This window comes from Epinephelus lanceolatus, chromosome 1 (assembly GCF_041903045.1).
Source record: "Epinephelus lanceolatus isolate andai-2023 chromosome 1, ASM4190304v1, whole genome shotgun sequence".
Classification (NCBI taxonomy): domain Eukaryota; kingdom Metazoa; phylum Chordata; class Actinopteri; order Perciformes; family Serranidae; genus Epinephelus; species Epinephelus lanceolatus.
Window position 1 is genome coordinate 39,201,034 of NC_135734.1, and position 23,442 is coordinate 39,224,475.

Genomic DNA, 23,442 nt, shown 5'->3' on the forward strand with positions numbered 1-23,442 from the left:
AAGTCCAAACTGTACACGACCCTCTACCTGGAGATTTTAGAGCACTTCATACTTCAAGCTTTATGGAGATGCTGATTTTCTTTTCCAGCAGGACTTGGCACCTACCCACGGAGCCAAAACTACTCATAACTGGTTTGCTGACCATGGTGTTGGCCAGCCAACTCGCCTGACCTTAACCCCATTGAGAGTCTATGGTGTATTGTCAAGAGTAGGATGAGTGACACCAGACCCAACAATACAGATGAGATGAAGGCCACTATCAAAGCAACCTGGGCTCCCATGACACCTCCGCAGTGCCACAGACTGATCGCCGCCATTTAAGGCCGCATTGATGCAGTAATTTGTGCAAAAGGAGCCCTGACCAAGAATTGAGTGCATAATTGAACATGCTTTTCAGAGGGCTGACATTTCGGTATTATAAATAATTTTTTTGATTGGTCTTATGTAATATTCTAATATTTTGAGATACTGGATTTTTGACTTTATGAGCTGTGAGTCATCAAAATTAAAACAAAAAAAGGCTTGAAATATTTCACTTTATGTTTAATGAATCCAGGACAAATTAAAGTTTCACTTTTTGAATTAAACTAAGGGAGAAAAATGAACTTTATCATGGTACTCTAATTTTCTGAGATACACCTCTAAGTACCAATACAATGATTAAAAAGTACTCCACCACAAAAAACAGTCTTCCATTTAAAATTAAAAGTATTGCTTTATTGGCAAAATGTACTTAAAGTATCTATAGGTAAAAGTCTTGCCCCAGTGACTGAAGCTGCAGACTCGTGCTGAAACAATTTTAAATTCCTGTTTCCCCTCAGCACTCTACAGTCATATTAACAAAGCAAAATCAGATTTTAATAAATGTTTGCAAATTTATGAAAATGAGAAAAAATTAAATATCGCTGATTATCACTAAGAATTCAGACCCTTTACATTTCTTTGGATCATCTTTGAGATGTTTCTAACCTTGATCAAAGTCCATCTGTCATAAATTTAACTGGTTGAACATGATTTAAACAGGCACACACCTGTCTTTATAAGGTCTCAGAAATGACAGTGCACATCAGAGTGAAAACCAAGTCATGACGTCAAAGAAACTGCCTGCAGAGGTCTGATGTAAGTATTCAGCTCCATGACTCAGTGCTCAGAGCTCTGCAGAGACTTGTTTTTTGCTCCGATGTGCACTGTGAGCTGTGAGACCTTATAAAGACAGATGTGTGTCTTTCCCAATCATGTCCAATCAGTTGACTTTACCACAGGTAGACTTCAATCAAGGAGTAGAGGCAAGATGATCAAGAGGAATGGGAGGCACCTGTGTCATTGCAAAGGGACTGAAAACTTCTGTCACTGTGATATTTCATTTTTCTTTTTGATAAATCTACAAAAAAATCTTAAACTCTGTTTTTGCTTTGTCATTGTGGAGTACAGAGATAGACTGATGTGGGAAAAATTAAACTGTTTCAGTATGAGACTGCAACATAACATAAGGTGAAGGCTTTTTATTTGAGTTCAGTGTTGAGTGTTGCCTCCTTTTAAATTTATTTGAAGTATTTAATGGTGACAGTCTGACCTTCCTCACCTTTAATCTAGTCTGAGAAAGACTTAATTTAAGGTTATTAAGGCTGTGGCTCCCATCTGCTGCGTCCTCCTGGGTTTACTTTCATATCGTATTCTGCCACTGGAGGTCAGTAGTGGCCACACTCAGCTCTGTCACATCAATCGTCTCATTGTGAGTCAGACTCCCACAAACAACAACAACAGCGACCCTCCAGTATCATCCAGTTCAGTCAAGACACCTGCTGCCAGTTAATGAAACTCATACACAAGCCAACAAAGTTCCCATAGTCCTGCAGGACTTCCCCAAAGATCATGACTCAAAACTTTAATGATATGATTCTTTTTTTTTGGTGTAATAACTGAATTGATGTTACTCTCTCAATGCAGATTCCTGCTGATGACAGTTGTGGCTTTTATTCCCTGTAATTTTGGTATTTCAAGAGACCTCAAATGACTCATTGACATCAACCCTGAGAAAAGAAAGAAAAAACATTTCAACTGTTACTATTTGCTTTTCGGAGTACATTTTGTGGTTGGGTGGTGTGCGTGTTTTTCTTTTTCCCATTGGCAACTGCCCAAACTGGCACTCATACCTTGGCAGCAGTTGTACTACTGTGCGATTACTACAACAACTTCTATTTTATTATTATTATTTTACAACGTTTGATCTCTAGATTGAAGAGCAGTAGAGGGACAGCTTGTACACACCTGAGCAGTGCTCCGTACAAACTAATAACTGTTCTTTATTTGGGGAACAATTGTAAATGTTTTTGTCTGTGAATTGAAGGGTACATTTCTGCCTTTATTCAAATGTATTTTAAAACACTTAAAAATGCACTGTGTAAGTATTTGCAATATAAAAAGTAAGTAAACTTAACATATATTTTTCTGTAAATTACACTAAAAGTTGGCAGCACGGTGGTGCAGTGGTTAGCATTGTCGCCCTCTCAGCAAGAGGGTTGTGGTTCGAATCCAGGGTGGGAGAGCCCCACTGTGTGGAGTTTGAATGTTCACCCCATGTCACTGTGGATTTCTCCTGGTACTCCAGCTTCCTCCCACAGTCCAAAGACATGCAGGTTAATTGGTGACTCTAAATTGGCCATAGATGTGAATGCGAGTGTGAATGGTTGTCTGCCCTGTGATAGTCTGGTGACCTGTCCAGAGTGTACCCTGCCTCTCACCCAATGTCATCTGGTATAGGCTCCAGCCCCCCGCGACCCCTAACAGGATTAGCGGTTATAGAAAATGAATGAATGAACACTAAAAGTCAGAAGTCAGTAGGACTTAAAACAAGGGAGGTGGTAGTAGCTCAGTCTGCAGGGACTTGGCTTGTTAACTGTAAATCCCTGTACAGACCAAGTATGGAGTGTGGGCTGGCAGCTGAAGAGGTGCCAGTTTGCCCCCTATGCACTGCCCAGGTGCCCTCAAGCACGGCACTGAACCCCCAAACTGCTACAAAGGTGCTGTATTATGGCTGATCCTTCTGCTGTGTGCTGAGAGGGATATGCAAAAGTCTCACTTCAGCTTCACTCATTAAATCCCTTCATCCACTCTCACCTTCAACATTTCACCCTGATGCAACTCACCTACCACTAAACCCAAAACATAACTAATTAGGCCACTACTCTATCTGAACTGTATAACCGCTCAGTGATCAGGAAAGACACCCTGATCACTGAGGACCCCCCCGCCCCCCCATCACACCTCTCAGTTACTGCAATCAGGCAGACACTACAAAGTCCCACTGGCCCTGAAAAACATCTACAAGAAATCCTTAATTTCCTCTGCAATAACCATCCTGAACAATCTTAAAAAGAGGCTGCACTTTAACCTGCTTTTATCAGTTGTTGTTCTAACAGTCCTTTTTTAATTTGCTTTAAATGTCTTTGAATATGAATCATTGTTGAGCTGTATCTATCTATCTATTTATCTATCTATAGACCTCGATTTAGATCTACCTACCTACCTAATCACTCACCCACCCATCTACCTGCCTACCTATGTATTCATAGACCTCGACTTAGATCTACCTACCTACCTACCTACCACCCCACCCATCTACCTACCTATCTACCTACCTACCTACCTACCACCCCACCCATCTACCTACCTACCTACCTATCTATCCATAGACCTCGACTTAGATCTACCTACCTACCTACCTATCTATCTATAGACCTCGACTTAGATCTACCTCCCTCCCTATCTACCTACCTGTCTACCCACCCATCCACCCATCTACCTACCTACCTATCTATCCATAGACCTCGACTTAGATCTACCTACCTACCTACCTACCTATCTATCCATAGACCTCGACCTAGATCTACCTACCTACCTACCTATCTATAGACCTCGACCTAGATCTATCTATCTATCCATCCATCCATCCATCCATCCATCCAACTACCTAACTACCTACCTACCTACCTACCTACCTATCGATCTATGGATCTATCCATCTATCCTCCCACCTATCTATCTAAACTGCCATATGCCTTGTGTGGATTGACAAATATAGAAATCATTTTAAACTAAAAACATTGAGCCTTACCGTATTGTATTTAAATCACATTTTAAATACCATATATCACATTTTGCATGTGTATTTTAAACATCTTTGAAAGTGTAGCAGAGAATATTAAGAGTGTGTCTGTTCAGCAAAGCTTATAATACAATCTTCACTTAGAGTGTACCATTTTAATAACTAACATAAAATTAAAGTGTGATTACAAGTATGCCATGAATTCGATTTTGATATTAGGAGCCATCACATTTCGAGTGTGCTCAAAGTGCAATTTTAGCACCATTGCATTACTTGTTGCGCAATACACATCCAGTATACTCTATACTTTATATCAATAGGGTTCTTAAGCATCACATCATAGATAGATAGAGGAAAGGCACTTTGGCAAATTGGGTATTAAATAATATAATAGCTAATGCAGCGGTAATGGGATATTAATCTGCTGGTTTCTGGATATGGTTTTCTTTTTAAAAACATTTGTAGCTGCCACTCCCTACACGCAGATGGTTGATAAGGATGTGTGTTGGCTTTGTTTCATCTTCGCAGGGTGGATGTTGAATTTAAACTGATGTTGTTGTTAGCAGCGGTGAGGGGATGGGCGAGGTATATTAATATATTTGGCCTGCAGTAATTTTAAGTGTGAAGTAACTCTGTTTGCATTCTGTAATTGTCAGTATGTGTTATCACATCATCACAGGTCTGGTAACTTATATAGTCATATATCACACAGTCACCTACATGCCAACGTCCTTAACTTCAGATGTGAGATTTAAAAACCTGTACAGATACACAACACACCCCCACAACACACTCTTACCTGCAGGAATAAACTGCTCATTCTTGCTCAAGGCCAGCTCCTCTTGGCAGACATGCACCCTTCAAAGAAAGAGCAATTATAACAAATTTAAAAACCCGTTGGACTAAATGAAAGAAAGAACAGTTAATGGTGGGAACAAAAGATAAAATGTCAACATGACACACAAAGTTAAAAAAAAAGAAGGTAATTATATATTGATTGTCGAGCCTTCACTGAGGTGGGTTTAACCTGCTTTCCAACACACTTGTGGCTGCACTACAAACCCTTTTTTTATCTAGACACACGACACAGATGCATCTTCAGTTGAAAAATAAGGTTTATTGAGTCCTGTGTGAAGCTTGGATATCCTGTCCCTGCTCTAGCAGACATTTAGGCAATCTCCAGAGGGAAATAATAAGCACTACTGGAAGAACTGAGTGCGAAATACTATATAAACAGCCCAAAAGCTTCAAATTAATAAATACATAAAATATTCTCATTAAATAAATCCAGAAAAAATGTTGTATATAACTATGAAACTGTGAAATAATCCAATAAAAGCAAAATGTTATTTCTTCCTGCTTCTTTTCAAAATAAAAGTTTATTGCAATTGAATTTTATTTCATTTTAGCTTTTTTCCAAAGTCTTTTTTTATTTCAGAACAGCATTTTTCTCCTAATTAGCATTTCAAGAAATACTGTTACTGTGACTACCTGTCATGCAAGATAAACAATGCAGAGCCAATTATTTAATTAACCGTTATTTCTGGTTAGCTGACAGCTAATTATATAACTGGCTCTGCCCTGTTTGTGCTGAAAACTGAAATGAAGTAAGAGTGGTGGCGCCGGTCAGGTAACGTAACTAAGGTGTAACTCCAGATCCACAGAGTATAAAGTGCCCCGGAATGAGTCCTAAAACCTGGGATTAAGTTAGCATTTAAGCACTCCTGGTTCCCTCATCCCAAAGTCAATGGTTTTTTGGTTCGGTGGTGTAGTTTGTTTGTAGCCTAAAGTTAGCATTTTACCTCTGGCGATTACATTTAGGTTTCAAAAATCATTTAATCAGTGTTTGTGAAGATTATCTTGCTGAACAAAATGTGCAAGTATCATAAACGTTTGCTCACCACACAGCTTATTTTCTTTCAGTTTGTATGAGTTAATTATAACATTTTTGTCACCCAAAATACATCATATACAGCATTTAGATGTAAGAGACTGTCTAAGGATTCGGATGTTCTGTTTTTCTGGTATGTACATTTAGTTTTAATGGTTTTTAAGCCTGTTTTTTGCTAGCGAAAATTAGCATTAGCTTCAGAATGATCATTATTAAACATGGCTGTAAATGCACTGTGCTAATCAAGCTAGCAGCTAGCGTTAAGGTTAGCTCCACCCTCTTGTCCAAATATGGTCACTTCTGGCTCCAAAAATCCATGATGGCAACGGCCAAAATGCCAAACTCAAGCAAAAAACCAATGGGTGACATCACAGTAGCTATATCCATTATTTCCACTGGCTAGCTCATCGCTGCCACTTTGCACTGTACTCATACAATGGGTATCACTGATATTGAGACAGCGTCGACGCGGAAGTGTAGCACCCACCCTCTGCTTCCCCCCCGGTTAACACAGTTAGCTATGTCAGCACTGTTGCTGTTTATAGAGCTGTTTCAGTTACCTCCATGTTAATAACTGGAACCAGACAACTCATACACCCTAACTTTCACATAGAGTCCCTTCAAATAGAATGTCATATTGCTGCGTTGACAAGAGTCTACAGCCATGCTAGCTGCTCTGTGAGACAGTAGGCACAGCAATGCTTTGTGTTAAATGCTAACATGCTCACAATGTAAATGTTCACACATTGATTTTTTGCATGCTCAACATTTTGTTGACCTTGTTAGCAAGCTAACATTTGCTAATGGGCACAAAACACAGTGGAGCTGAGGCTGATGTCACTTTTGCAGATTTTTGATCATAAATTTAAGTCCTGATGATGGTGCTGGATGGTGCTGCTCAGTAGCACATGAGGCCAAATTACCCAGATGATCAGCACTACTTCCACATCATTGAACCCATACAGTATTACTGGTTGTTGACTGTCTCAAGAGTCAGAACAAAACCTCCCAGATGATGTTAGATAAGCCCCAACTCTGACCACTTTTAACTCAAGAACCATTCCTATTTTACACTGCCTGCTCCACCCTGTAACAACTGCACCCTTTTTTGTAAACTATATTTTAAATCATTTTAAATAATCTTGTTATCTTTGGACCACTTGTATGCACTTGTGATATTTTTAATTTGATTCATTTTTAACTGTAATTGTAATATTTTATTTCTCTGTAGAGCACTCTGAATTGCCCTTGTGAGGCTGAGCAGCCAACTTCCAGTTTAGCATTCCGCTAACTTAAGTGGGGATAAAATGATTTAATCTTGCAGCTCTTCCAGACTTTCCAGATGTTATCAGACTGAATGGATTAAATCTTGACAGTGAAATGAGTCATTTTGTGACGCTCAAAAAAATGTATCCTCTGTAATCTCACGTAAGTCATTGGAAAAAAAGTCTACTTCCTGAAGGCCTGCGACCGACAGATCAACATCACCACACATGGAGCCACTCTATTAGCATGACTAAAAAAAATAATAAATATTTCACAATTTCATTGTAATATCGCATTAATGTCTGCATATATTTACATGATTATTTATTTCATGATGTTTTTACAAGTTATTATACTTTAAACACACAGTTCAAAGTTCAAAGTATAAAGCAGGGCTCTTCAGCAGTGACACAATATTGCATCAGGCTTTACCGAGGAACACATACAGAGAAAAAAAAATACAGTTACATGACACAGTCACAGCAGGTGCTGAAGATTCTCTGATAACAGGTTTCCACTCTTGGATCCAGATCCAACAAACTGTTAAAGTCTCCTTCTCTGTATGATTCAGATGAGATAAAAGCTGGTCGATGGGTTACAGGAGCTGACTGAGTGATTGTGTGTATAACAGCCAGGACCAAACCCAAAAACGAAGCAAAACAATCCTCACCACATTTTCAACTGAAGCAGTAAAACTGGCTCTAATTCAAACAGAGACAGTGGTCAAGACAAGCGAAACAAAAAGACAAAACAAATGTAGCTGCAGGCCGTGGGCGTTTTCCTGAAGCTTGAGAAGGAGCAATCAGTTCTAACTGTTTGCTGTAATGAATGATTGTAATTTAGAATCACATTATGTAAAAATAAACAGGCAGATCATGCAAATAAATGACAAAGGCAGTTTCTGTTCTTTTTTTAAATCTGTGGTTGTTTTTTTTTCTGCAGCAGGAAAAAGCCCTGGCAGCCACTTTGTTTTGTCTCTTCCTCTCGAGTCGTGCACAGATAAGCCTTCACACAGCAGCTGTTGCTCCAGTGTTGGCAGTGAAAGTGTGTGCCATCGGGGTCGATCACTGCACGTGTCTCCTGTCACCTTTTCTTCTTAGTGTTCAAGTGCATGGTGAGATAGTGAGTCCCAGGTTCCCATCTCTTCCTCCCTCTTCTCTTCCCTCTCCTCCCATTACGCCGCTGCCTCATACTGGGTGAACAAACTGGTACACCAGTCTCTGAGACACGTCAGGCTTGCGGATGATGCCCTTCTTGTAGTACTGACGTATGGAGCGGCTCAGCTTGTCATAGTTCATGGCAGGTCGGTTCTTTCTGAGTCCCCACAGTCTCGCAACGTGAGCCGAGTCTTCGATTTTGAAAATACCTGGTGGGAATCACAAGAGATTTTATATCTATCACAAAATAAACATAACAGTTGATGGCAGTGGTCTGTGCAGACATAATATGCATCTCGACATGTGGACAGAGAATTCTTTTCACTGTGTCATTGTCACCATATATTACTATATATTAACATATATTACTGATTTGTTCCATTTCACCACCATTTAAATATCTTTGTCATCTCCTACTGTCGTGTCTCGCTTGAACTACGCTACACCTCTAAAATCACCAGTGGTACTACTTCGTATTGTCATCGTCCTTCGTTTCGGTAAGCTATCAGAAATCATACACACACACACACACACACACACACAATACAGACAAAATTAATGCAGAGTACGGACAGAAGGCTCCGTCTGTTTTCGTCTCTGTGTCTAACTTTAAGCATAAATGAGCCCTAAGAAATGAATCAGTTGATATGTCAGTCTACGTTTAATAAGTAAAAGCAGATTAAGTGTTGGAGTGTAAGTGGTTGAAGATATTTCAGATGAAGTGTGAGCCCTGAAAATACTTGAACTGAAATTGAAATGAAGAGTCAGATGAAGCCCTGAAAGGCTTTGAGGTAAGGATACATGATAATATCGGTACGTCAATGTAGGCTGAGCAAGCGCCAAAAGCAGTTGAAATACAAAAGTACATCTATCTGTCTGTCTGTCTGTCTGTCTGTCTGTCTATCTGTCTGTCTATCTATCTATCTATCTATCTATCTATCTAACTAACTAACTAACTAACTAACTAATAAAGCAAGAAGACTCCCAATGTGATGCTCCACAGTACTTCTGGATGTCTTCAAACAGTCAGGATTAACGTGCAAGTCAACACAGCAAAAAAAGGGAGGATACCTTTCTCTTTATTGAGCCAGCGGATGCAGCGTCCGTAGTTGTGAGGTTTAAGCAGGAGTTCTCTGAGAAATTGCCACAGATGAATGGGCTGACCAGAACAAGATGAGTCTGCCTCGGACCAAAGATCCTCACCTCCTAAAGAACAAAAAACAAAAAAAAAAACAAACAAACAAAAAAAAACATTAAAGGCCAAAATGTAGTGACTTACAAATATAAACACACATTCCCAGAGGCCTTAAAGGTCCTTAAGGTTTCAAACCTGACCAGGAGATGCGTGGCAGCCTAGTACATTTCTGCAAACCATGGATATGTTACATTTGTACATTTCATACACATGACGTACTTCAGATTACATGTATGTGAGCTGAGTTATGATAAGGAGGAGGGGATTGTGGATGGTGTGACACCTCGGCGAGACGAGAGCAGCAGACCACTGTTCAAAACCAATAAAAGAGACTTCAGGACATGTCCAGCCATGCTGTGGCGACCAAACTGGGTGTTTTAAGCCCAAACATGTTTTCCTAATCTTAACCATGTGATTTTTGTGCCTAAACTTAACCACATGTTAAGTTTCAACATATCTGCTTTGTATGAAATGTACAAATGTAACATGCCCATGGATTTGAGAACATACAATGCCAACATTACTTTGGTGACTGGGTTGTACACAAAGTAGGTGCTTTGCTGGCATAAAATCCAAATTATTGTACTCAGTAAAAATGTGCGGTGGTCTATCCATTTTCTAATTCACAATAAAAAGAAACTGATTCACATAAGACTTTTTTTCCTGTACAATGAATGTAAATAAAGTGCCAGAGAGCCTAAAACAGCATCGAAATACAGCTTGTTTATAAAAGAAAATAACAGGAAAGGATCCCCTGGACTCCATGACAGAGGTCTGGGATAGTTATTTATATATTTATCATTAATGTTTGTTTATTAACTGGCCTGTAGCCTGTCATTTTGCAGAAGTAGCCACCGGGAATAGCAAGTTGAGCATACCTGCATTACTGTTTATTACTGTCTTTGAGAAGCAGGTGTGTGAGGAAACCAAACTTACCGGTCGTTTTTGTATCTCCAACTGAACATCTCTCTTTCATCCAAGCAGCTGGAGAGAGAAGAGAGACAGATATTTGATTATAAAAACTTTAAATTAATTTAATGCATGTCTTTGTACAGATTGTAAAGCCCTATGCGGCAAATTTGTGATTTAAAAAAAACCCAAATAAAATAAAGAAAACTGACTGTTTCCATCCACTCATACTGTACATAAACACACTAAGACACACTTAAAATGTAAATTTAGTTTTTAAATAAATACCAAACATGCACACACCTGACTTCCAAATGTCCAAGTGCGCGTGCAGTGTGTCTCCACTTTGCGGTGAGCGCTGTCGAAACTCCTCCTCGCTCATAGCACACAGGTCCTTTCCTGTCAGGTCCTGGAAGGCCTTTCCTGCGTGGGGCAACCTGTACAGATGTTCAGTCCACAGCAGCCACTTCTGGACGTTCCCTGTGTTCCATTCTATGGGGTCTGTGAAAACAAATGGGAAAACCGGTGAGAAATCTCCCAGATGTCACTGCAATAAATGACCCGGTTTGGGGTTATTTGTCTAAGTCATATTGAGTCAAATTAAGTCAGTTAAATTCCCATTATTTTTCTGTGTATTATGTTCTGCTACATTTACACATAATACCTTTACTGAAACCACAAGGTAATCACAATTTTATGCTACTAAAATTCTAATCAGCAGAACAGATGCCTGGGGATTGGATAGCTTTATGACAGCCAGAAGCCGTACAATACATAATTCTTCCTCTGTTTGCTTGGAGAGACCTCGCCCTTAAGACTGTGTACACTGTCTACTGGCAGGAGAGAAACATCATGCACTGTCACAATCCAGGAGAACTCATGCAAAGGTCAGGATTAAACAGATCCTGGAGCAGGCAAACACGGCTGTGCGTCAGTCAGGATATGATTTAGTAGATCTGTCATCTTGTCTCGGCTGTCCACACAAATATGTGTTGATTTTGGGGGCAAGATCCAGTAGCTTAAGTTGAATCAATATCCCTTTACTTGTAAGTAACGGGCAACACTTTGGGATCTTTTATTGTCATGAAAAATGTCCTGTGTGCTTTAAAGATTTATTTCTTTGTCTGTTATACGTCTTATCGCTGTAGATGACAAACAGCACTAGCAGGTGTGGTGCAGGCGGCCTACCTGGAGTGATGTTGAGCAGTTTGCAGGCCGTTTCAATGTCCTTCAGCACTTCTCCCACCACCATGCTCTGCACCTGCTCCAGAGACCGCTCCTCCTCCTGCCCCTCCAGCCCAGGAGAGAGTCCCTGTTCCTGGCTGTCGATGACGGGGCATTGCTCCGGTTCCTCCTGGGGCCCCATGCGAGTCATGGGTACAGCCAGTGTTGGGGAGGCCTCTGAGACTTTCACCAGCCAGGTGGCTTCTTCAGTGAGGAGCATGTCGAAACAGGACAGGTAGAGGCCTGGCACACCACGCTCCAGGGCCTCCACGTTTGGTTTGGTTTCAACCAGGTCCCAGGGTTCTCCGGAGCCTCTGTTTCGCTCCAGGACGGCGAGGGAGTCCTCTGTCATCCCGATTCGGGATCCGTACACTGTGCCTTCTGATAAACTGCCCACTGGGTTTGACATAACTGGTACCTGGAGACAAGGGAGACACAAACTTTAGACTTCCACATGACTGTAGAAATCAAACAGTACATACAATAGCACACAGTAACAACATGCAATGACAGACAACAGTACACACTCCTGTTCAATGAGGCCTATTGTTTGAGGTGGCTATGACTGCAGGGATCAGGCTTTTACAATGCAAGCCCTTCTGCACCTCAATGCTCTGTACCTGCACCCCGAGGGCAGTGGGGTAAGGTGAAGAAAAGCCACATTAAACTCTGCATCTCTAACCTGTTCCTTGCACATGAACAGAGAGACTTGTAACGTATCCTTTCAGCATTGCAAAATGTTTGTTAGAAAAGTGTCTTCATGTCTGATTTTTCTGAAAAGTGTAAAATCAGAAAGAATCAACAGATCTGCCTGCAATTTCAAACACGAGAGAAGATGGTTTGAGAGAGTTGATACATAATTTAAATCAGCAGTCGACAAGAGTTCATAAACAACAATCCGTTCTGCAACATTCAAGCAGTTCACTATCACTTCGATTAAAATAATTTCATGCCTCAAGCCAAAAAGAAAATACCTTCTTCAACAGTTCTTCTGCTGCGTTTCTCTGGTTGCTAAACCAGCAATTGTTTCTGTCTGGTAATAAACTCCATCAGAGCAGCTGCAGACGAGAGTCCCTTTTCGAAATGTGTTTTGAACTGAACTGAGGTGAGACTGCGCCGGTCGGTGCTCTATAAGAACCTGGGGCCTAATGGAGATACTGGGGAAATGACCCTCAAGAGCGTTAAAACACACACAGCGCTGACAGGCATGGGGCAAAATGGATTTGACTGAGTCTCTTATTTGTGGGTCAGTGGCCCAGAATGGCTCAAGTGTTGGGGGTAGCTGACTTGTATTGAGACCTGAAGCAGCTCCGCCGCCTTCCTCGGCTTTCAAGGTGCCGTCTCTGCAGCCCTCTGTCTCCACTGTCAGCTGGAGTTTTTAATCAAGTTAGATAATGTGGAGAAGGCGTCCTCCAAACCATGTTTAAACGAAAAAAAAAGATGACTGTTTTATGAAGACTCGACTGATAGCTGTTTCTTCTTAAGAGGAAATTGCCATCGTAATTGTTCATTTATGGACGTCAGCTGGAGCACAAGTGTTGTAATCTCAGGGTGAACTCGCATATGGCACCCATAATGTGTACCTGCCACAGCTGGTATATGGGAAGGCACACTGCTGTCACCCACTAGGTTATCAGTGGCTGTGGCTGATGCCACCGTAAAGGAAGTGTGCTCCCACAGAGCACATGTTCAAGGAGAGTCATGGCTTTATTTGTCAAGACACAAAGAAATTAAAAGTCTCGTAAAAATTGCAAAATGATGGACTGCACCCATACGCCCAAATCATCAGGGAAGGCAGTTTAAAATGAATCCAGGTGACAGTAAACTTTTCTCTGTAGAAAAGAAGAGGTTCTTTAGATGCAAAAATAATTAATTTAATCAATGTGCAAGGGGTTAAAAAAAGTAAAAACTTGTGACAATTCATTTCATTTCATTTATTCCTTTTGACCCCTCCCCGGGGTATAAGGGGCAGACAACAAAAAATAACATTAACAAATCAGGACAGGCGGCAGCCAATGCACAGCAAAATAAATAAAACAGAATTTGTGTACATACATACAGGTCAAAGCAAATCAAGAGAAACTATTCAAGATTTTCTTTAAAAGTTTCAACAAATTTGACAAGACCTTTACTTTTCGAGATGACATTAACTTTTGAAACTTATAAATATTTGGATTTGCTCTATAGAACTGTCCAACCAACTCTCTTCTCTCTTTATCAAAAAAAGAACACACAAGTACATAATGATATTCGTCTCCTCGATTGCCAGTCAAACAAAGAGTACATTTCCGGGGGACATTTTCATGATCATACCTGCGCTCAGAGATAGGTAACTTAGACAAACAAACTCTTTCGGCAGGTCTTAACATAATCAGATAAGGTTCAAAAGTGAAATCAGTTTTAAACAATTTATAACTATCACATAAAGGGTTACTTTGTAATTTCTCATGCCATCTCTGTAGTTCCATATCAGATAATCTATGTTCAATCATTAATTTTAAATATTTAGGGTTCATCCGTCCAGCGTCATGCCATAAGTACGATAAACCACAATCATCAAGAATATTTTTAACTTTGGAAATCCATTTACAGTGAAAAATACTGTCATCATACAAAGTCTTGAAAACAATAAACACAGTCAAAGAGATTTTTGCTGTATTATGACTAATTAAATGTACCCAAAAGTTAATCATTCTCATGTTTACCTTTAAATCTAAACTATTTCGACCAAACTCTCCATAAATAATACAATTTGCTGTGCGTTACAATAAAGTGAATGTTTCAGTCAGAGATCCATCATTGGCATAACACAACCAAAATGCAATCCAATCGCCAAACATTTTTTTAACATTGTATGTTTCAAAGCATAACTACGTTAAATTTGCATGTTACTGTGTAGCAGATATATGGAAATTTTATGTTTCAACTGTGGTTAATTTGAGGTTCAGTTTAGGCACAAAAAACACTTGGTTATGGTTAGAAAAAGACCATGTATTAAAATCCCCACTTTGTGCACAATCCCGGCGGGAAAATCAGCGATGTCTCAGCAAAACACAACAGCTTTTTGTGCCTAAAAAGCTGCTGGAAACACAGCAATGACTCAGTAAATCACAACTGATTTTGTTGTTTGTCGGTCTTGAACAGTGGTCTATGGCTTGGCAGGTGTCTTGCCATCCACCAACCCCTCCAACTCCCATTGACAGTCATTTTATAAACTACGTCGCTATGTATGAAAAAATCTCAGCACACCTAAGCAACAGGTGCGTAGGAGGAAGGCGCACCCCAAAGTATGCAAAAATTAAAAAAGGCTCCCGCACTGTCTCACTCTCTATTTTCTTTCAAGTCTTGAAATGCCTGATGAAGGTCGATCAGACCGCAACGTTGCCTAAATAAAAAGAAAATAGAGAGCGACACAGTGTGCGGGAGCCTGTAGAAACACTGATGTGATTAATATGAAAAGTGAAAATGTAACATATTTGTGGTTTGCAGAGACGTATGATGCCAACTTCTTCTTCTTTTATTGTCAGTTGTTTACAGATTTCAACTGCACACGCCTTACACTACTTCTTGAAAAGCCTGGTTTCAAGAGTGCAAACCTTTTCATAGAGCTGATCTCAAAACTTTCAAGATTCTATTACTTTTCTCATAGATACATTTAACAAACTTTTTCAAAGTCAAATAGAGTTATCTTCCCCGACCCTAAAAAAGATTACCCTCTCAGACTTTGGTCCTCAACCCCCCACTGTAAAACCTCCCCCCAAGTCTTCCTTTTATCTTCAAATTTCTCGTAAACTATAACCCACACTCCTTTTCTCTCCATCAGGAGTCAGATTAAAAGCCACTGGTATCCCGGCCTGGGCTGCTTCGTGTCAACTCTGCTCTGCAACAGCTTGCGCTAAGCCCATTAGCAAAGCAAATTTAGCCATATTACCTTCTTCCAAAAGGAAGAGGGGGCACAAGAAAAAGACACAAACACACACTCCTGTGGAGAGGGATTAAGACCCTGACTGATCTCTAAATGAGTTTGGTCAAGACGCTGATATTCATTTCAGGAGCATTAGAGGCTGCTCCATTTACTCAGCAAAGTCAGCCTTTGACACCGACAGAGAGGACTCTCTGCGTGCAGGCGTCCACCCTGGGAACCATATTCCTTCCACATGCTTGGTTTCATTAACGTAAAGAGGGTGATTATTTTAGGTGAGGTTGGTAACATCAGCTAGGGTTTTATATGATTGGATATGATTGCAAAAAGAAAAAACTGATGCAAGCGTGATCTTGTTAGATTTTTCAGTGGGAAAAAAAAGAGAGAAAAAGAAGTCACATAAGGACTTTGATGAACATAATAATGGCCATTTTGACAAATCAAGGATCAACTGGGATCCACATATTGTTCATTTAAATCAGTTAGTCTCCAGGAGCTGTTCACATTTAATCTACAGCCTCCTTTACGTGGGAATTGACAGGAAAAATGCACTTAAATTAAGTTAAAGTGATTATGCTCCCAAAATTTCCTCACTTACAACTCTCTCTTGAAGGGAAAGTGGTTAAACGTTGCAGACCAATGGAACCAATCTAGCTTGAAATTAACCTGTTGGCCCATTTATCACTGTTGATGAAACAGTTTTGTGACATTAGTCGGCTGAAGTGTTTAGATTTAAGTTAATGAGTAGTGATTCAAACAAGGAAAAGTCGACGGCTCTTCCAAAAAGGGGTTTGACCTGGATGGATTTGATCAAAGCTACAAAAAAAAAGAAAAGGTTGTGAAACATTTGAGATCATCTATGTAATAGTGAACGAAATGTTCATCTGCTCAGCTCACCCCTAAAAAAAAAAAAAGGTCTGTGTTGTTTGAGTGTGGAGTTAAAGGAGTGTGTACAGCCAGGCGTGACTGTTTGCCATGTGAGCGTTAAAGGGAGACTTTTTTTTCTCCCCTTGTTATTGTTTCTCATGGGAAACTTGGACCGACGAAGGAAGTCATTGTTCTGAGAACAAGGAAAAATATCTTTCCAATATAGTACTGCTGGTAAGAAAGTGTGCAGGCTGGAGGAAGTGATTTGGATCTGTGGATTACTGCCCGAGTCCCCTTTTTATGGCAACAGTGACAAGTGCAGGTGCTCCGTTCACTTTATAGATTTGTTTAAGGTGTCCCAGTCGTCTATTTCTAGATGGACAATTTAAAGTCTGTTTCTTATTTTATGATGTGCAAATAAAGGCAGATTTTTTTATTACTATTTACAATATTTTTTGTTTTTTATACTCTTCATTTTTTCTATCTCTATGTGGGTTGCATTAACTGCCGATGGGGGAAGTGATTCATTTCTTCTGTTAGTCAGGTGCACTTGGCATTTGGCCAGTATCCTAGGAAACACTACACCACTGCAAATGCTTTGCTGTTGGTCCAAGTTAATTTCGACAGAAGGCTGCATTTACAGTTGGTGATGCAGATGATAAACTTCATATGACTGAGACTGGACCTGCAGATTTGAATGCGTAGCACGGACAGATGGAGAAATAAACCTGTTTTTGCAGAATAGTGAAGATACGGAGAGGCCTCGCTGCGAGGCCTAAGGCATGAGCTCGTGCAGCTGGATTTAATGTCAGAGGATCCTAAAGAGCAGGTTTTCTTTAGTAGCAGTTGTAAAAGTTACACAAAAAATGCTACCATTTAAAACTTTGTTATAGCCAACAGCAATGTGACGGTGTAGATGGATGGGACAGACAATGTTCACTGCTTCATGTCAGGCCTTATGAGCTTGTAGTGCACACTATTGTTTGTACATTTTCAATTTGGGCATAAAAAACCTTTGAGGAGATGAAAAAAAATATCGGAGAAAAAAATTGTATTAGGAGAAAAAGTTAGTGAATAAAAAACCCCAAAATGTTACAATGGAAACACACCACAGACTTAAACATCTAGAGATTAAAAATACAGGTCTAGAGACTTAACATTTTTCAAATGAATGCACGAAACAAATTTGAATGTCGTATTTCCGTCACAGTTTCCACATCATTTTTGTTTGAGGTACCAATAGCACTTGTCTAATAGTGGTGTAGGGATGATGGGGTTTTTTTTGTAGGTCGACCTGCAAGTTAACATCGCCCTGGTTCCCTCTGACAAAAAGCCAATGGGATTTTTCCATTGAATTTTGGATTACTGCAGGAAATGCAGAAAAAACTCTGTGGCCAACAAAAGTTTATGATACTTACAAGTTTTGTTCAGCAACATTATCTCCACAGGTGAACACCACTTAAAGGATTTTTTAGGCCTAAATGCAATCACCATAAATAAAAAGCTAATGTCAGACTATAAACAAACTACACAACATGACTAAACATCCCTTCCACAGCAAGGCTGTAAAGCCGCTTTCAAGACACATAAAAGCTTCAAAATTTACAAGTGGAATATTTACTGATGAACAAATGCACACCACTTTTATCAATTTTGAAGCTTTAATGCTATGGCCAGAAGTAAAAAGCTAACGTGAGGTTCTGACCGCCACAATGAGGCTGTATAGCCATGTTGGGCGTGATGATGCTCTGTAGTCTCAATTAGTCACTTGCTAGCAACTGTCTTTTTAAGACACGTAAAACCTTCAAGATTCACAAGTGGGTAATTTAATGGATTTTACGTTGTAGAACAAAATGAAAATCTTGTTTAAAGCTTTTGTTTTACCACAGACCTTATAACCAAGAGCCCATTCAAAAATCCCACTAACATCGAGACGAGGGAACCAGGAGTGCTAAAATGCGTTTCAGGTCTCATTCCTGTACCACTCTACTAAAGCATCTCATTGTTCCCTCTTCTTCTGCAGAATTAGCGCCCCCAACTGTTTATCGCAATGTGCTAAACTACTATTTGTATAACACCAGTACAACAAACAGACATTAATTTGCATTTGTCGTTTGCAGATTTTTGAAAGTTGTTTAAAATTTGCAAGAAACTTGACGACTGACTAAAGCGACAAATGTCAGACAACAAAGTTACGAAACTGTGCAGAGGTGAGAATGGAGCTTTCCTTTTTCTTTTTTTCTTTTTTTTTAAGATTATTTTTTGGGGCTTTTTGCCTTTACTGGGTAGGACAGAGAAGTGTGAAAGGGGGAGAGAGAGGGGACTGACATGCAGCAAAGGGGGCAAGCCAGATTCAAACCAGAGTCACTGCAGCAAGGACTGAACCTTCGTACATGGGGCGCCTATTCTAACCACTAAGCCACCAACACCCCACCTTTTTCATTGTTAACTATTTCCATTGTTTTAAATGTGAACAACCATGTGCAACACTATAAGTGATTTACAGGAGAGACTGTACAAAACTATGCGTTGATCATGGGCTAAGATGGTATGGCAATCTTTATCTCATGATGATGAGAGGGTATTCTAAGGTTGGGTTTTTTTTGGAGGGAAGGGTCTTTTATGTTTTTCTTACCTTATGTCTATATCTATCTTCAGTCTTCCCTTGAGATTTATAAATTAAAAACAAAAACAAAAACATGAGTGTGAATGTGCACCCTGGATCATAAAGGTGTGTTCTGCCCTATTCAGTGGACAACAGTCACTATTGTTGTACTGTTTTTAGATGTTAGGGAGGAGGGTGTGGCAGGTTTTCTTTGCCATAAGTCAGGGGAGGGTCCATAAAAATATCTATCGCTAATGCTTTTTTAAAAAGTAAAGTGTTATCATACAAGACAGAGTCATGATGTAGTCACAATGAGCCTGACATGACAGATCTGAATCAGAGGGTAAAAACTGACCTTCAGAAATAAAAGAGCAGTTCTGTTATATCCGTTTGTAATTTATTGTTATTATAGTCTTGTCTCGGGGGAGCAACCGTTGTATTTAATTTCCTCCTTTTATTAAAATTATAAATAAATCCTCAGCTTATCGTTGTGGTTTTGGGCACCAAACCACCAACAATGCCCCAAGACACCCTTTATCTAACCACATTCAGTCTTTTATCTTCCTGTGTGAAAGTTAATTATACAGAAACAAGAAAAACAGGTAAGCATGACAAAGAACATGAATGATTAGGTAAATTAATACGATAACAGCTTTTCTGTCCTTATCAGGGGACTTGTGTTGTTTTTAATCTGGTGTTGTGAAGTCTGTTTTACACACTGTGGGCAATTAAGTTTCTAACTTTGTGAAATTTAATACTAACCAAAGCTCTGGGTATAAGTTAAATGATTTATATTACTCATAACTGAGTGTCAAAGCTTTAAGTCTGTTGAAGTTGACTGCCTAAAATCCCCTAGATATTGTTAATCCTGCGCCAGGTAAGTCGCGCAGAAGATTTTCTCTAAGAGACGAGATGATATCAACATCAGTGACAGACAGTAACTTGAAAAAATAGACAATAAGATTTCTTTGTTTTTCCAGTGTCACAAAATACTCCTCTGAAAATTAAAAGTAATGGTTTGAACAAGTAAATAAAACCTGCATTTTTTTGGACACACATCACATATTTAAAACATTGTGTAAGGCAGCGTCTTCTTACCGAGACAATGATGCTCTGATGGCCAGAGGCAAAGACTTCACTGGATGATAAAAGATACAGCGCAGCTCTGGTTCTGTTGAAGGATGAAGGACGGCCTTTTGTCCCTGACGCAGACCAACGCTCAGCTCAGACGGGACGTGCGGGCAACGGGCACCCTTCACTATGTTTCCCCCCGTGATGAGTGTCACAGAGCCCCCAAACCCAGAGGCCTCAGACCCTCCCAGGCTCTTTGGTGGAATTACACTTAACCTGAAAGTCACAGCCTGGAGCACAACTGCAAACTACACTTGAAGTGAAAGCACCTGCTGGGGGTGTGTGCAAACTGCAAAGAAGCAAGGGCAAGTGACTCTGCGAGTGAGTGTGAAGGAATTCCAGCTCCATTGACTGCAGTTTATATTTATAGGGCAGTCGTGTTTACTTTGTGTGTGTGTGTGTGTGTGTGTGTGTGTGTGTGTCTGTGAAATGCCATGTGTCTTGCAGATTAGACTCAGACCTCTTCAAACACTACTAGTTGACCTCAGTACTTAGGTGACAGACAATTAAAAGTGATAAGAGATAAAAGAGTATACTTTGAAAAAGAAAAAAAAATGGAAAATTCACCTTAAACGTCTTTTATGCTCCAAGGCATTCCCAAAGTAAACTAGAAGCTGTTCTTGGTGCATTTTAATGACATGTGCATGCATGGTCTCAATTGAAAGGTCACACTATGAAGTTTTTCCCCACACGTCAGAATTACTGTAAGTGCATCTTTAATTGAGTTATATGCATTTTAACACACTGAGGTTGTTGTTTTTTTTTTTTTTTTATCTTTGCCTTCTTGAAAACAGGTGCTGCAGATGACTAGAACAGGGAGGTATTAGCTGGGAGACATAATGGGATCATAGCATAGAGCCTTGCCTAGTCCAAATTCAAAGTATAGATAATATTTCGGAAAATGAACATTTTACACATGTTTTTCTAAGGCTTTGTTCAAACGCTTTTCAAAAAATGAGGATGAAACAATGTACTGCATGTGTGATAATGAGTGAAAAACTAATCAACACAGACAGAACTGTTTTTGAGGAGCTTACTGTACTTAAAAATACTTCAAGAAAATCTACATTGATAAAAAAAAAGACCCCCCAAAGACAACATAGGAGCCATTTATTTATCAGTTGTATACGTTTATCACAGTCTTTGGTGCAAGGAAGGAGTTCAAACCTACTGTGGAGATCTGGAGTGTCATTAACTACAAGAAAAGGGTTGGAGATTTTCAGAGTACAATAATCATTTACAGTATATTTTTGGTTGAACAAACATTTTATTGCTATAATTAAAACTTTACCCTCAAAATAACTAAAATAAAATTGACATTCTCTGTCCAGTTGCATTTTTTTCCCCATATCAAATGTGCACGATAAAATAATTGTCACGGTATACCTTGAAAGCGGTATACCGCGCAACCCTATACAGGACACATAAGCAATTGGGCCAGTCACTGGCTACTGATTGGCTCTGAGACCAGGAAGTGTGAGGGATGCACGTCCCCTTAGCACAGGCCCTCACTGGCTATCAAGGCCATAGCAACAGCATTGGAAGCTACTATTAGCTAAAGTAAGGTGTCAATGAAAAGGCCAGGAGTTCGCTTCCATTTTGACGAGCAGTCGGCATGTTTACATGCAAACAGAAGAAATTATGGACAATAGGTGGAGAAATATGAATGTTTGAAACGATGTAACCACAGTGTGTGGATGTCTATGGATGTAATAATGTGTTAAGATTAAATATCTTATGGCTTCAGATCATCTAGACCTGTGGTAGCGTTTACATAATATTGATCTGTGGATTACAATACTGCTTCATAGGTGAGTTATAACTGTTTGTTTGCTGTTACTGAAAGAAGCATCTATTGAACCTGCTGTGTAGGGATGTCCCGATCCAGCTTTTTCACTTCCGATCCGATACCGATATTACAGTCTTGAGTTTTGGCCTAGGGCTGGGCGGTATGACCTAAAATTCATATCACGGTATAAATCGAATCCCTTCACGGTAACAGTATATATCGCGGTATAAATTTAAGTGTAAAAGTTATAATAGAAGTGTTTCTGAATGGGTTTTGTAGTCCCTTAGCAAAGCTAAATTGATAAAAAAAAAACAACAAAAGCAAAGATATAATGTATTTTTTAGAGCATTTATTGTGCAGAATGCAGATCTCAAAACTCAAAATTAAAACCCAGTACTCTATGGTGCAAAATGTCCCCTGGGATCTATATCAAAAGGTAATTTCCTTCTTTTAGCAACATCCTAAATGACTGAGTTGTGTTTTTTTCCACGTGGACCTTTATGCTCTGCCATTTCTCCTCTAATCATCACGCTGTAACCTGTGACAGGCTGCAATGATACCACAACTATCACACATTCACATATGGAGTTTTTTGTGGAGCCCCTAGCGTCACATAGGTTTACATTACCAAAGGTTTATGACAAACTCTCTTGCCGAAAACCAACTCCCGTGTGCGCACGGCGAGAGAGGAGAGGGAGAGACGCTGTGCTGAATGAGTTCCCTCTGAGCGGTAAGTCGCTAAAAGAGTCTGAGAAGTCCGGGGCTGTTCATAAAACATTAACTCACTCACTCACAAGTTCTCCAGCAACACATGTTGCACATGCTACGCTAAATCACGGACATGAACCAGCCTGTCTTGCTCCGCTGTCTCTGTGCTCGCAGCCATTTTCACACTGAGGCAGGTGCGATGACGTCATCGACGATAGGATGGTAGAGCGCAAATCTCTACCGTGGGCCAAATTTATATCATTTCTACCGTCTATCGCATATACCGTGCAGCCCTATTTTGGCCTATACTGATACCAATCCGATCCAAGCGCGTATTATACATATTCACTTATTTTGTTGTCAGTCATGTTAGAAAAGGTTTGATCAAGCGATATTACTCTAACAAGAACAACTACTTAATCGGGTTAGGTAGAATGATCCACAACAGTTGGTATGAGAAACTGACCTGTTTATTGTTAACAGGGTTAAATAAACAAACTCTAAACTTGAACATTAACATTAAATAAAAAATACAGCTGGTTTGCTTTGGCTGCTTTGGCCCCTTAATAAATAGAAAATAAATCAACACAAGAAATCTTTAAAATGTCTAACACTGAAATTAAAATAGCAGCAAGACTCCACACACTTGTGCTTTGCTCCCCTAATAAATAAA

The 23,442-nt window shown here is 39.8% G+C and overlaps 1 protein-coding gene across 1 annotated transcript; it reads right to left on the reverse strand.

Annotated features, from left to right (window-relative positions):
* Positions 1–7,569: 7,569 nt before the first annotated feature.
* On the reverse strand, positions 7,570–20,592 carry spdef (SAM pointed domain containing ets transcription factor). Its single transcript, XM_033626214.2, has 6 exons — positions 20,240–20,592; positions 11,712–12,165; positions 10,827–11,024; positions 10,551–10,598; positions 9,491–9,625; positions 7,570–8,628 (listed from the first exon to the last, which is right to left on the reverse strand). The coding sequence occupies exons 2-6, from the start codon at positions 12,154–12,156 to the stop codon at positions 8,450–8,452; spliced, it is 1,005 nt and encodes a 334-aa protein (XP_033482105.1). The 5' UTR covers positions 12,157–12,165; positions 20,240–20,592; the 3' UTR covers positions 7,570–8,449.
* Positions 20,593–23,442: the final 2,850 nt, after the last annotated feature.

What these genes read in the sequence shown, in the direction of transcription:
- spdef (XM_033626214.2), bottom strand. Translation starts at nt 12,156, where the DNA reads ATGTCAAACCCAGTGGGCAGTTTATCAGAAGGCACAGTGTACGGATCC. An exon ending in TGGAGATACAAAAACGACCG is followed by an intron (nt 9,626 to 10,550) that starts GTAAGTTTGGTT and finishes TTTGTTCTTTAG; the next exon opens with GAGGTGAGGATCTTTGGTCC. An exon ending in CTGGCTCAATAAAGAGAAAG is followed by an intron (nt 8,629 to 9,490) that starts GTATCCTCCCTT and finishes GATTCCCACCAG; the next exon opens with GTATTTTCAAAATCGAAGAC.